Source organism: Talpa europaea, assembly GCF_964194135.1.
Source record: "Talpa europaea genome assembly, chromosome: 7".
NCBI lineage: Eukaryota > Metazoa > Chordata > Mammalia > Eulipotyphla > Talpidae > Talpa > Talpa europaea.
The window spans coordinates 105,836,411-105,849,140 of NC_140074.1; the positions used below are offsets into that span (position 1 = coordinate 105,836,411).

General features: G+C 39.5%; 1 protein-coding gene across 2 annotated transcripts in view; it reads left to right on the top strand.

The window, feature by feature from the left end:
- Positions 1–2,527: 2,527 nt before the first annotated feature.
- AP2B1 (adaptor related protein complex 2 subunit beta 1) overlaps positions 2,528–12,730 on the top strand; it is a gene marked incomplete at its 5' end in the record, with an annotated part of 93,233 nt that continues 83,030 nt past the window's right edge. For both annotated transcript variants that reach the window (XM_084239399.1, XM_084239400.1), the window contains 2 exons: positions 2,528–2,564; positions 9,317–9,422. In XM_084239399.1, the coding sequence (XP_084095525.1) occupies positions 2,528–2,564; positions 9,317–9,422 (143 nt within the window). The remainder of the gene's footprint in view (positions 2,565–9,316; positions 9,423–12,730) is intronic.

Here is a 12,730-nt window from a genome sequence, read left to right on the forward strand (position 1 = left end):
ACATATTTTGTTCCTTTTTCAAAGAAACTGGATGAAAAATTCCAAGCATATTTTGTTTAAAAATCTTAATCAAGTTTTAAGCTTTGAAGACCCCATAGGATTTAGAATGGCATAATAGCATCCTAGATAGACTATACTGGCCTTAAGCTTTTAGTCTCATTTCTATGTATATAAATTCTTAGATGGTGACTTTATACCAGGTCTTTTATGTGAAGGGCTCCTTTCTTTAATTTGTCTGACATATATAGTTTACATTGTCAATGGGATTAAATGATTATATCATTCTTTGAGTTTTTGCTAGAAAGGCAATTATGAAGATTCTGCATAAGGCAAGCTTGTGTTACAGGTTAATTTTTTTTTAAGATTTATTTTATTTGTGCATACAAGAGCTTGGGTGTAGGAGGGGTGGGGTGGTGGTGGTGGTGAGAGGATTCACCAGAGACAGAGTGGGGAGCAGAATAGGCAGATCTACTGAAATACACTGCTGAGGGTAGCAGCTGGTGAGACAGGAGAGGTCTGCTTCCCCATGTGAGTTAGCTTCCTGGCTGGGGTGTCGAACTAGTGCTGCAGTGGCTGGTAATAGCTACATAGTGTTCAGACTTAACTCCTTGTGCCATCAGGTAGGCACCAATTATAGGTTAATTTTTAATGATAAATACTACCAAAACAGATTTCTGCTTTCTCTCATTTTTAAGTTTTAACTCACATTTTTAAACAAGGTAATTCAGTGAAATAATGGTATAACCTAAATCAGTATTACGTAAGGGTCAGTACAGAGCTGCCTGGAAGGATATTAGCAAATGAGGCTACTTCTTGGATTGTCCAAGTAGCACATTTTAGAGAGCAGATTTGAGCCAGACTTTTTTCATTATTTCATGTTTATCTGGCTCTTTTTCCTTTTCTTTAATTACATTGATTTGTTTAGTGCTTCCAGATACATTTCTTACTATTGTTTGCCAAGTGTGTTATTACTCAAGTTTGCCAAATATATTATCATTTGTGTTATTTTGATGGTAATGAGCAGTTGCCAGGGTATCTGTACTAAATCTGGTAATAGGTATTGTTAATGATGGTGGTGAGGAAGAAATTGATTTTTGAGTTCAGAGGAAATATTATTAAAAGAAAATTTTAATGTATTTTAAAGAGGTGAAGTACCTAAGAAAAATTGTTATATCAGAAAACATCTCATTATTTTGGAAAAATGTGATTGGTTCATGCAACTTTTATTTTTGGGGGGGAAGCCATGTATCAGCTATGTCAGTTTTTGAAATTTGAACAGAACAGTCAGTAGAGGCTCGGATCCACGTTCTTTTAAGTTTTAATGCAGTTCTGATTCTCTTACATTCCATAAGACTGAATAGTTATCTCCATTTTTTGTCTTATTTTAAACTGTAAGCTTATAATTTATTCTTTTAGAATACTGTTAGGCTAAGTGTAGGTTGTTGGAAATAACTATATGTAAGGCATGTTTGCCTCTCTGGGTGTTTGTCATGAAGGAATATTCTATTAAGTTAGGCTTTGTTTTCCTGAAAGAGATTTCTTTCATTGAAAGTAGAATGTAGGGCTTCCCTGGTGGCGCAAGGGCTTAAGACGCAACCTATGAAGCTGTCCGCAGCCATTGCAGCATGTGTTCGATCCCTGGCCAGGGAGCTACCCACATGGCGCAGCAGACCTCTCCTGACTCGCCCGCTGCTCCCCTCAGCAGTGTATTTCAGTCAATCTGCCTGTTCTGTTCCCCACTCTGTCGCTGGTGAATCCTCTCACCCCCCTCACACTTCTGGCCTGTACCACAGTTCTTGTATGCATAAATAAATCTTTAAAAAAAAAAAGAAAGTAAAATGTAATGGTGATTAGGTTAGCAGAATTGTTTCCTCTTTTAACTTTGTGCAACTGAAGAATGCATACATGTTTTGGAGTGACTCTCTTTAAGCAGGGAAGTGAACCAGATTTTCCTGAATGGAAAGATTTGGGGAGATCTTTCTAAACAAACTTTTGCTTAAATATTTGAATGACTAATTGAAGATGTATATACAAAAAGGTGTAGCTTTAGGTGTTGGAGGCTTTGAGGAGATAATTGCAGATAAGATTATGAAACTGTGGTAGGTTCAGATTACTGCTTTGGATTTTGCTCCAATTAGCTTCTTGAGGCAAGAGTTAGATTCTTAATTATCTTTACATCCTGTGAGTCACCAGTGATGGTGGTAAGGAAGAAGATACTCATTATTATTATTTTTTATAGATTTATTTATTTATACATACAAGAAGTGAGGTATAGGCCAGAGGTGCAGGGGCTAGAGATGATTCACCAGAGACAGAGTGGGGAGCAGAACAGGTGGATCTACTGAAACACACTGCTGAGGGGAGCAGTGGGCTAGACAGGAGAGGTCTGTTGTGACATGTGGATCAGTTCCCTGGCTGGAGATGGAACTCATATTGTTAAAGTTAATAAATGTCTTGCTGGACATAAGTAACTTGGATAAAGGAATTCTTTTCTTTTGCTGTAGGTGCACATTAAAGATCCAAAACCATGACTGACTCCAAGTACTTCACAACCAATAAAAAAGGTTAGTATAAAAACCTATTAAAGCTTTGAGATCCTTTGAAAGATTGTTTTAAGAGTGTTCCAAGTAGAATGTCTGATCTCTTCAGACATGCATGTTATGCATGTACTCATTGGGGATCTATGGAAATGTGCTTGAGTATTATAAAAGTACAGATCTTTTAAGATGGGGCTGTGATATATATCATTCTGAAGTTTCTGTTTTAGTGAAAGGAAGTGATCCAACGTAGATCCATAGAAGATAGATCTGAGAGATCAAAACAGGAAGGAGCACATTAATCTTTTAATTTTTTACTTAGAAGTAAACATTTCATAAAAGGAGTATTATTTAAGTATTATAGATATGTAAAATAATGAAAAGGAAACTTTTTTTCCCTACTTCTGATCCCGAGGGGAATTCGGTCTGTGTCCTCAGTCTTTTTCTATGTGTGTAAGTGCATTGTTAATATATGTTTTTGAAAGGTTTTCTCTTTAATGAAAAAAGGCTCATGTAAAACCATGCACAGAAATTTAATATTTTCATATCCCTCGATATAGCTCTGCCTCATTCTTTGTTGAGGTTTTGTCTAAATATATTCTTTGTTCTTAAAATAGGATATCTCTAGAGTCAATTCTGTGATTTTTAGGTCATAAAATATTTGAATGGCTTTGAATTTATTAACATCATTGCCTCAGAAATGTAATACTGGTTTTTAATATGGGCTGGGCCTAGGAATTAAGAACTTTTCTTGGGAAACTTCAGTCTCTTCATCTTTTGTAAAATTGTTCTAAATAAAATAGCTTATCTCTAGTGGTATAGATGACCTTCTCATCAAAGACGAACAGGGCTAGCTTTTTTTAGCCAGTTGTGCCCCTCAGCTAAGCTTAGTTTATGTTGCAAGATCATAATTCTTTGCTTTTGTATTCAGCAGTCCGTATGTTTACTGAAGTATTTAGGAATGACACCAACTATTCCACTTATTTTACAACAATTCACCTTCTCAAATGTACCTTTTTTTCTTCTCCGGTGGTTGAAATATGAAAACTTCTCTTCCCCAGAAGTTTTCTCTCTTACTTCCCCTGTAATGTTTCCTGGGCTCAGCCTGCCAACTGTCTCCAGATTTTTTTTTCTTAAAGATTTATTTATTTATACATAGAACTGGGGTGTAGAACAGAGGTCCTGGGGGTGAGAGGATTCACCAGAGACAGAGTGGGGAGCAGAACAGGCGGATCTACTGAAATACACTGCTTAGGGGAGCCGTGGGTGAGACAGGAGAGGTCTACATATGTGAGTTAGCTCCCTAGCTGGGATTGAATGCAGGCCATTGTGGTGATAGCATTGAGACTTAATCCCTATGCCACCAGGGAGACCCTGTCTCCAGATTTAACTAAGATTTGTTTTGACAAACACTCAGCAAAATACCTCTACCTTTATATATTCATTTATTCGGTAAATATTTGAGTGCTTACTATGTACAAATCACATTTTCTCAACATCCAAACATTTGTGAAGTTTCTGATAAATGTCCTAATTTCCTCCAAGTCAGTGTAGTTTCAATACTATTACTAATAACCCAAATCTTGGTTACTTAATATTTCGCACTTAAAGGAATCAGGACTCCCCTGAGAAATCAGTGATTTCAGGACTAGGTCAAGGGAAAGTTGAACACTATGAACATGAATATCTTGTGCCAGAAAGTTATGAAATGCTCAAAAAAATCCTGTATCAAGGAAAAGCTTTGTTTGAAGGGACTCACACTGGCCAAATTTGAGATAATTTGAGAATTTTAAAAATTGATAACAGGGGCCTCCCCGGTGGCGCAGCGGTTGAGCGCTGGGTTGCGAAGCTGCCCGCCGCCTCTGCGGCGCCGGTTCGATCCCCAGCTGCTCCCCGGCCACCGGAGGAGGGTCCCACATGGCGCGCAGACCTCTCCTGCCGCCCGCTGCTCCCCTCAGCAGTGTACTTCGGTCCTTCTGCCTGCTCTGCTCCCCGCTCTGGCTCTGGTGAATTCTCTCACCCTCCCGTGCTTCTGACTATACCCAGTGCATGTATAAACAAAACAAACAAACAAACAAATAAATAAATAAAAACATGCCTCTATTAAAAAAAAAAAAATTGGTAACAGTAGGGCCTCCCTCGTGGCACAAGGGGTTAAACTCTCAACACTATGAAGTTAACCACAGCCACTGCAGCACAAGTTTGATCCCTGGCCAGGGAGCTAACCCACATGGGGCAGCAGACCTCTCCGTCTCACCTGCTGCTCCCCTCAGCAGTGTATTTCAGTCAATCCACCTGTTGTGTTCCCCACTCTGTCTTTGGTGAATCCTCTCATCCCTCACACTTCCGGCCAGTACTTTTATGCATAAATAAATAAATCTTAAAAAGAAAGAAGCTATATGTATACTTTTGGAAAAAAAATTGGTAACAGTAGTGGATTATAACCCTTTGAATAATAAGTATACACAGAAATCATTTCAGTAGTTAATTCAGGCAGGAGTCACAAATTAATCCTGAAATAACTAGCAGGTGAAAGTTTGATGAGAAACCAGATACTTAATAGTCTTAAATTATTTACTAATTAAAAAGAAAAAGAATAGTGGTTTAATGGTGTCAAAACCTGTCATTTACCACCTTAGCCAAGTATTCATTGTTCCAACCAGTAATAATACAGATTAACATAATTTTTCCTCTTGATGTGTGCACTAAGAAGAACACACCATCATTTATGAATTATGCATGCCAAACTGTATAACCACAGTGTAATCAGGAGGGACAATCTATAACAACCCCAAAACTGAAGGCATTCTATAAAAGTAATTGCCCTAGGCTTATTTAAAATGTCATTATGAGGGACAAAGGCTGGAGAAGAACTGTTAAACCTCAAAAGAGACTAAAGAGACTGGACAATGAATGCAGTGCATTGAATTCAATGACTGAAGGGGTTGGGGCAAAATTACTTTATAAATTTTATTTTTTTTTCTATTTTATTTTTTTTTTAGAGATTTATTTATTTATTTATACAAGCACTGGGTGCAGTCAGAAGCACAGGAGGGTGAGAGAATTCACCAGAGACAGAGCTGGGAACAGATAAGGCAGACTGACAAAATACACTGCTGAGGGGAGCAGTGGGCGGGGCAGGAAAGGTCTGCGCCCCATGTGGGACCCTCACAGGTGGGCGGGTATCAAACCCACACTGCTGAGGCTGCGGGCAGCTTTCTGCGCCACCAGGGGAGGCCTGGGGCAAAATTACTTTAAAGGACATTATTAAGACTTCTAAGAAAGGTCTCGAGGTTAGCTTTATCATTGTTAAATTTCCTGATTTTGATCATAATCTTCTGGTTATGTGAAATAATTCCTTGGTTTAGAAACTGTTTAGATCTAAAGAGACACGCCTGCAGCTTACTGTTAAAGTGATTCAGGGGGAAAAAAATATATAGAAAGTATGATAAAGCAAATATGGCACAATATTAACAATTTGGGAATCTTGCAACTTTAAGATTGAAATGGTTTCAAAATTAAAATTAAGAAAGAGCAGGAGGACCTCCCCGGTGGCGCAGCGGTTGAGCCCTGGGTTGTGAAGCTGCCTGCAGCCTCTGCAGCACCGGTTCAATCCCTGGCCACCGGGTGAGGGTCCCACACTGCGCGCAGACCTCTCCTGCCGCCCGCTGCTCCCCTCAGCAGTGTACTTCGGTCCTTCTGCCTGCTCTGCTCCCCGCTCTGACTCTGGTGAATTCTCTCACCCTCCTGCGCTTCTGACTGTACCCAGTGCTTGTATAAATAAATAAATATAAACAAACAAATAAATAAATCTTTAAAAAAAAAAAAAAAGAGCAGGAGGGCACACTATGATGGCTTGGAGTGAGCAAGAAACACCAGTATGTTTTCTACAAAGTTTAAGCATATCTGTCCCGTTCTATCGTTTGGAGTTATATAAGGGTAAACAAGCTTTTCTGTTACTGTATAGAAAACTTGATAGTGAGTTCCTTAATTTTATTAACTATTCAGTAGTTTTCAGCCTTTCCTTCACCCAGGGAGATATAAAACAGTGATATCTAGATCACATTTACTCCTCCCTTCACTCCTGGGTTCTGGTGTCATTGGTCTGGGATATGGCCTAGGTGTGGGAGTTTTTAAAAGCTCCCCACATTTTTCTAACCTTTAGCCAAGGTTGAGAACATTTGCTGTTAGTGCTTGGTAGATTAGATTAGGGGAAGGAAAGGGAAAAAAATAAGAACTGAATAAAATTGTAGTATGTATGAGATTGCTTGCCTCAATTAGGGTGCCTCTTTGCCTCCAACTGTCTTTATTACTTACACCTCACTAAAACTGTCAGCCCCTTGTCATTCACTTTTAGCTTTTTAAAATTATCTTATTCTGAAATGTATTCATTTATTTCTCTACTAACATTTCTTTATTAACTTGATTTGGTAACAAGATATTGTCTATAATGGCATAAAAAAGATGTAAAAGCTCATTTAATTTTTCAAACCTTCTCATAATGGGGTCCTGGTAACCTTTTATTTTTAAATTCAGGGATTTGTAAAAATTTGAAATTTAAAGATTGAATCACAGCTGGGTAAATACCACATTTAAAAAAATGGATAGACTGTGTCCCTTTTACTTCCTACAACACCCACCGGAACTGCCTCGGGAACATAGTCTTTACGTTTATGCTGTTGGAATTGGAATAATTTCAATTACATCCTGTTTCGATTCTTCAGCTCCTGCTGCTGTTCGTAATCAGACTTTCTGAAACCCTGATGCTTGTCCTTTACTGTTTCCAGAAGTAAATGATGGGAACCCTAAGAGCTGGATTTGGCAGCAGAGGACTTGATGAAAGAAGAGAAATGACTGTTTAAAGAGCCCAACTTTTCTGGCTGTGCTATTTTTCAGTTGTCAGTGAAATAAAGCAGCAATTTTTGTAATGTTAATTGTTTGCCTTATTGGCAGTGGGCAGTGGATATTGATACTGCTTTTATAGTGCTCAACCTCTCTCTTTTTTTTAAAGATTTACTTTTTTATGCAAGAACTGGGGTGCGGGCCAAAAGTGCAGGGGGTGAGAGGATTCACCAGAGTCAGAGTGGGGAGCAGAACAGGCAGATTGACTGAAATATACTGCTGAGGGGAGCAGGAGCAGGCGACACAGGAGAGGTCTGCTGAGCTATGTGGGCTAGCTCCCTGACGGGGGATCAAACTCATGCTGCAGTGGCTGGCTATAGCTTGATAGCCCTGAAACTTTAACCACTGTGCCACCAGGGAGGCCTCAACCTCTCTTTCTTACCTGTTTCATTCTTTACATCTAGAGGCTTCAGCAGATCACATAGCTTGCTCTCCCATGCTCTCTATGATGGTGAATGCAGTTTGGTTAAAATGAGCATCAAGAAAATCACAAAGGTGAAAGAAAATGAGACACAGTTGTAGAATTTTTTAAGGGTATAAATGGAAAGTCAAAGTGGGAATAGTCAACTTCTTTTTCATGAACTTAGCGGTATATTTTTTTTCTTTTTAAATATTTATTTAAAATATTTTTTTTAAATATTTTCTTCTTTCTTTTAAAACTAGTAAGAGTTGTCATTTTTTCCCTGTATTTTTAGTTCCAACTTTCCCAAGATATGTGAGCTTGTTCCTTAAAATAGTGGGATATACATTGCAGGCCCTGAGTAGTCACTCATGATTGTACCTTTAGAAATGTCTCTAGTTTGGGGCCTCCCTGGTGGCACAGGGGTTAAGCACCACACTATGAAGCAATGCGTAGCCTCTGCAGCACAAGTTCAATCCCTGGTCGGCTAGGGAGCAACCCACATGGTGAAGCAGACCTCTCCTGACTCACCCTCTGCTCCCCTCAGCAGTGTGTTTCAGTCAGTCTGCCTGTTCTGTTCCCCACTCTGTCTCTGGTGAATCCTCTCACCCCCCCCCCCCCCCCGCATCTCTGACCTGTACCCTACCTGTTGTATGCATAAATAAATAAATATTTGAAAAAAAAAAAAAGAAATGAATCTAGTTTGTACCATTTTTGAAGCTTCAAGTTATTATTCTTGTTAGATTGATTAAGTAAGATGGGCCCTTAAAACATATTAACTTCTTAAGTACTAATTAGAGCAGTGATTCTGTCTTCCAAGAATCACTTGGGGGAACTTTAAAAATGAATGTTAAGAGTTCGTCCTTGGCATGCTGATTTATTTGTTCCCCGAGGGATCTTAAATGTTGTTATTTTAAAATACTTTACAGATAATCTTAGTGTGTTGCCAAGGTTGAGACCCGCTGGAATCAATAATCAGTAGAAAGAGTTTTAAGGCCAGCTCTATCACTTCCTCATTCTTTGACCTTTAGCCTCAGTTCTTTATAAAATTGATAGTGGGTGAATGAGGTTACTAGATTCTCTTCTGACTTGAAAACATTGATGTGTGCACCTGTTCCCTGTCTTCATTAATTTTTTTTCCTAATGACCTTAAAATTCTGATGGGATATCATCCCTCAGATCACCATTCTTTCACCACGGATGTTAGATATGGTGAGATTTGCTTTTTCTCCACTCATGTGGTTCCTAGAGATCTGAATTCACATTGCTCTCTGACAATAACCTAGAAGATAGTGTCACCATCAGTGAATCAGTTAATATTCTGGGATTTGGGTCATACCTATTGTATAGTTTTTAAATGATCTTATTTCAGTTGCAGCCTTTGGTTAGCTGTTGTGGTATTAGTTATTATATAGTGCAATATTTTGTTTAGATTGCTAGTGCTGGGACCTCACCCATTTGTTCTCTTTTCTTGTAGGAGAAATCTTTGAATTAAAAGCCGAACTCAACAATGAAAAGAAGGAAAAGAGAAAGGAGGCTGTGAAGAAAGTGATTGCTGCTATGACTGTGGGGAAGGATGTTAGGTAAGGATGATCTATCCTGCTGTTGGTTACTTTAGACCCATATCACACTTATGCTTTCCATTTAAGATTTATGTGTAATTACAGCGCCTATGAGAATGGGTTTTCCCACTGAAAACATGATTAGGAAAATGTAGTGAACTCGTTTTGATTTATTGCATACAGATACAGCATAAAGCCTTCTGAGAGCTGGTAGTTACAAATCTGTTGTTGAGGTATGTAGGGTAAAGAAAAATGTCAGGCTTTTCTGCCCTCCCGCCATCAGGATAGATGATGGATCCTTGCAGTCCTGAATGCATGCCTGATGGCAGGCACCTGGAGTAGGGTGTGGGCATAGGTAGATGAGATTCACCTGGGCTGAGACTATGCTTTTAAGGGCGGCATCACGGGGACGCCAGCAGCAGCAGAAGAAGCCAAGAATGAGCAGAAGCCGAGAGAGAAGCAAGAGAAGCAGAAGCTGAGAGAAGGCCGGAGAACCCAGATAGAGTGAAGACTTGCTGGGGACTGGGAGGCTGGCAGGCCTCCCAGCCCCCCAGCACCCCTGCCTGCTGTGTACCGGGTAAATCCCAATAAAAAGACCTGCAAAAAGCCACTAAGGGCTCTGACGCCTCCTTCACCCGGTCTTCATGGGATCAGAAAACCTGCACTGTGTCCATTCTTGCCCTTTACAAGGTATTTAGAAGATTACAAAAAATATACTGAGAAGTATACACATGTTCTTTAATTGTCTCAAGCCAGTGCCTTCAGCTTTATAATAACTCTAATTCAGTTGCTGAATTCAGGATGAAAATCAATGTTAATGAAGTCCATTTGGTTTTTTTTTTTCCTTGTAATTTGGCAGGACCATTTAGAAGCGAATAAAAATTAGAGTCTACACACCCTTTTGGAGTCCCAAGATCCTTTCAAAGGGTCCATGAAGTCAAAGTATTAACATAAAAATAGGCCAGATGCATGGGAGGGTTAATATTTAGGTATTATTTGACTTTTTAATTGTGTTAGCATTTGCACTGCTGGTGCCTACTATGAATCAAGGCAGTATCATTGTATTCTTAACTAACATGTACTTGGAGGTAAAGGGGCAGTTTCACTTAGAACTGTCCTTATTGAAACATTAAAATTTTATCTTATTAAATCTTGAATCTTGAGTACAGGTGTTTTTTTTTTTAAATTCCATATGATGAAATACGAATCATGCCTAAAAAGCATTTCTGTGTAGCAAGGAGACATGGTTGACTTGAGAAAATGCCCCATCTGATTTTTCAGATGGCAGCACTGCTTTTTTGTGAAAGAATGGTTGACAGGGGACTTCCTGGTGGCACAAGGGTTTAAGTGTCAGCACTGTGAAGCTATCTGCAGCCACTGTAGCACAAGTTCGATCCCCAGCCAGGGAGCTAGCCACATGGCGTGGCAGACCTCTCTTGACTTGCCTGCTGCTCCCGTCAGCAGTGTATTTCAGTTAGTCTGCCCTCTCTGCTCCCCACTCTGTCTCTGGTGAATCCTCTCACCCTCCTGCACATCTGGCCTGTACCCTGGTTCTTGTATGCATGAATAAATAAATCTTTAAAAAAAAGATACAATTTGAGGAATGAAAAAGAGAAAAGGAAAATAACCATTTGTCTAGCTTTAATGTGTCAAAGAAGAATATCCAGTTATATGAAAAAACTATTAAAATGCTCTTCTTTTTTCCATGCATTTTGTAATATGTATGAAATTGGATTTTCTTCTTATACTTTAACCAAAACAACATTCTACAGCAGAAGCAATTAGAGAATCCAAGTGTCTTTGTTTAAATTAAATATTAAAGAGATTTTCAAAAATGTAAAATACTGTCAATCATCTTAATTTTTGAAAAAAAATTATATAAAGGCGATGTGTTAATATGAACTTGATTTATTGTTATTTTAAAATGGAGTATCATTTTCTGTTTTAATTACTAACAATAGGTATAACCCACATGAACAAAATCTCTAAGGATCTCAGAAAACTTTAAGAGTATAAAGGGTTCATGGTCCAGAAAAGTGAGAGCGGCTCTCCTAGCCAGGTGGGGAGCCTTATGAAAATAAGAAATGACCCAGTAACTTTTTTGTGCTCTAGGTGGCTCTCATTTGAGGTGGAGTTTTGTTAATTGGTTCTTATTTTTTGGGGGCAGGGGGTACCAAAAACCCAGAATCAAACAATTGGTTCTTTTTTTTTTTTTTTTTTAAAGACTTATTTATTTATTTATACAAGCACTGGGTACAGTCAGAACCGCGGGAGGGTGAGAGAATTCACCAGAGACAGAGCAGGGAGCAGAGCAGGCAGAAGGACCGAAGTATACTGCTGAGGGGAGCAGCGGGCGGCAGGAGAGGTCTGCGCGCCATGCGGGACCCTCCTCCGGTGGCCGGGGAGCAGCCAGGGATCGAACTGGCGCTGCAGAGGCTGCGGGCAGCCTCGGAACCCAGCGCTCAACCGCTGCACCACCGGGGAGGCCCCCAAACAATTGGTTCTTAATTTGCTGTTTGTTCTGCAACATCTGTTTCAGAGGTCTATAGACTTTTCTGTAATAGGCAAGACAGTAAGTACTTTAGATTTAGCAAGGCAAGAGACAAAAATGAGGATATTATGTAAAGTAATTACATGACCAAGTAACAATTTTTCACAATTTTTTAGTTGCTGACATTGAAAATAAAGTAAGTATAAATCTTTGTACTATAAGTCTACTGAGAAGATTGTGGTTCAAAGTTGGTATTCTCTATCAAATCAATTATAAATATTCATCTATAAAAATCACTTTTTAGCTCATGGCTTATACAAAATTGGTGGGCCGAATTTTGCCCACAGTCTGTTTCTTGCCTACCTGTGAAGGAGTCACTAATGGGCTTTTTAATTTTAAAGATTCATTTTTGTTTATGAGTACAATAACTGGGTTATAGGCCAGAAGAACCAGGGGTGAGAGGATTCACCAGAGACAGAGTGGGGAGCAGAACAGGCAAATCTACTGAAATACACTTCTAAGGGGAGCAGTAGGGGAAGCTGCCCTGCCGTGTGGGTTAGCTACCCTGCCTGAGAGGGATTGAATTCATGCTGCAGTGGCTGGCAATCACTTGATAGTGCTAAGACTTTAACCCTGTGCCACCAGGGAGGCCCCTAATGGGCTTCTTTTTTTTTTTTTTAATTTTTAAAAAAGATTTATTTATTTATTTAAGCACTGGGTACAGTCAGAAGTGCGGGAGGGTGAGAGAATTCACCAGAGCCAGAGCGGGGAACAGAACAGACTGACGAAATACACTGCTGAGGGGGGCAGCGGGCGCGGTGGGAGAGGTCTGTCGTGC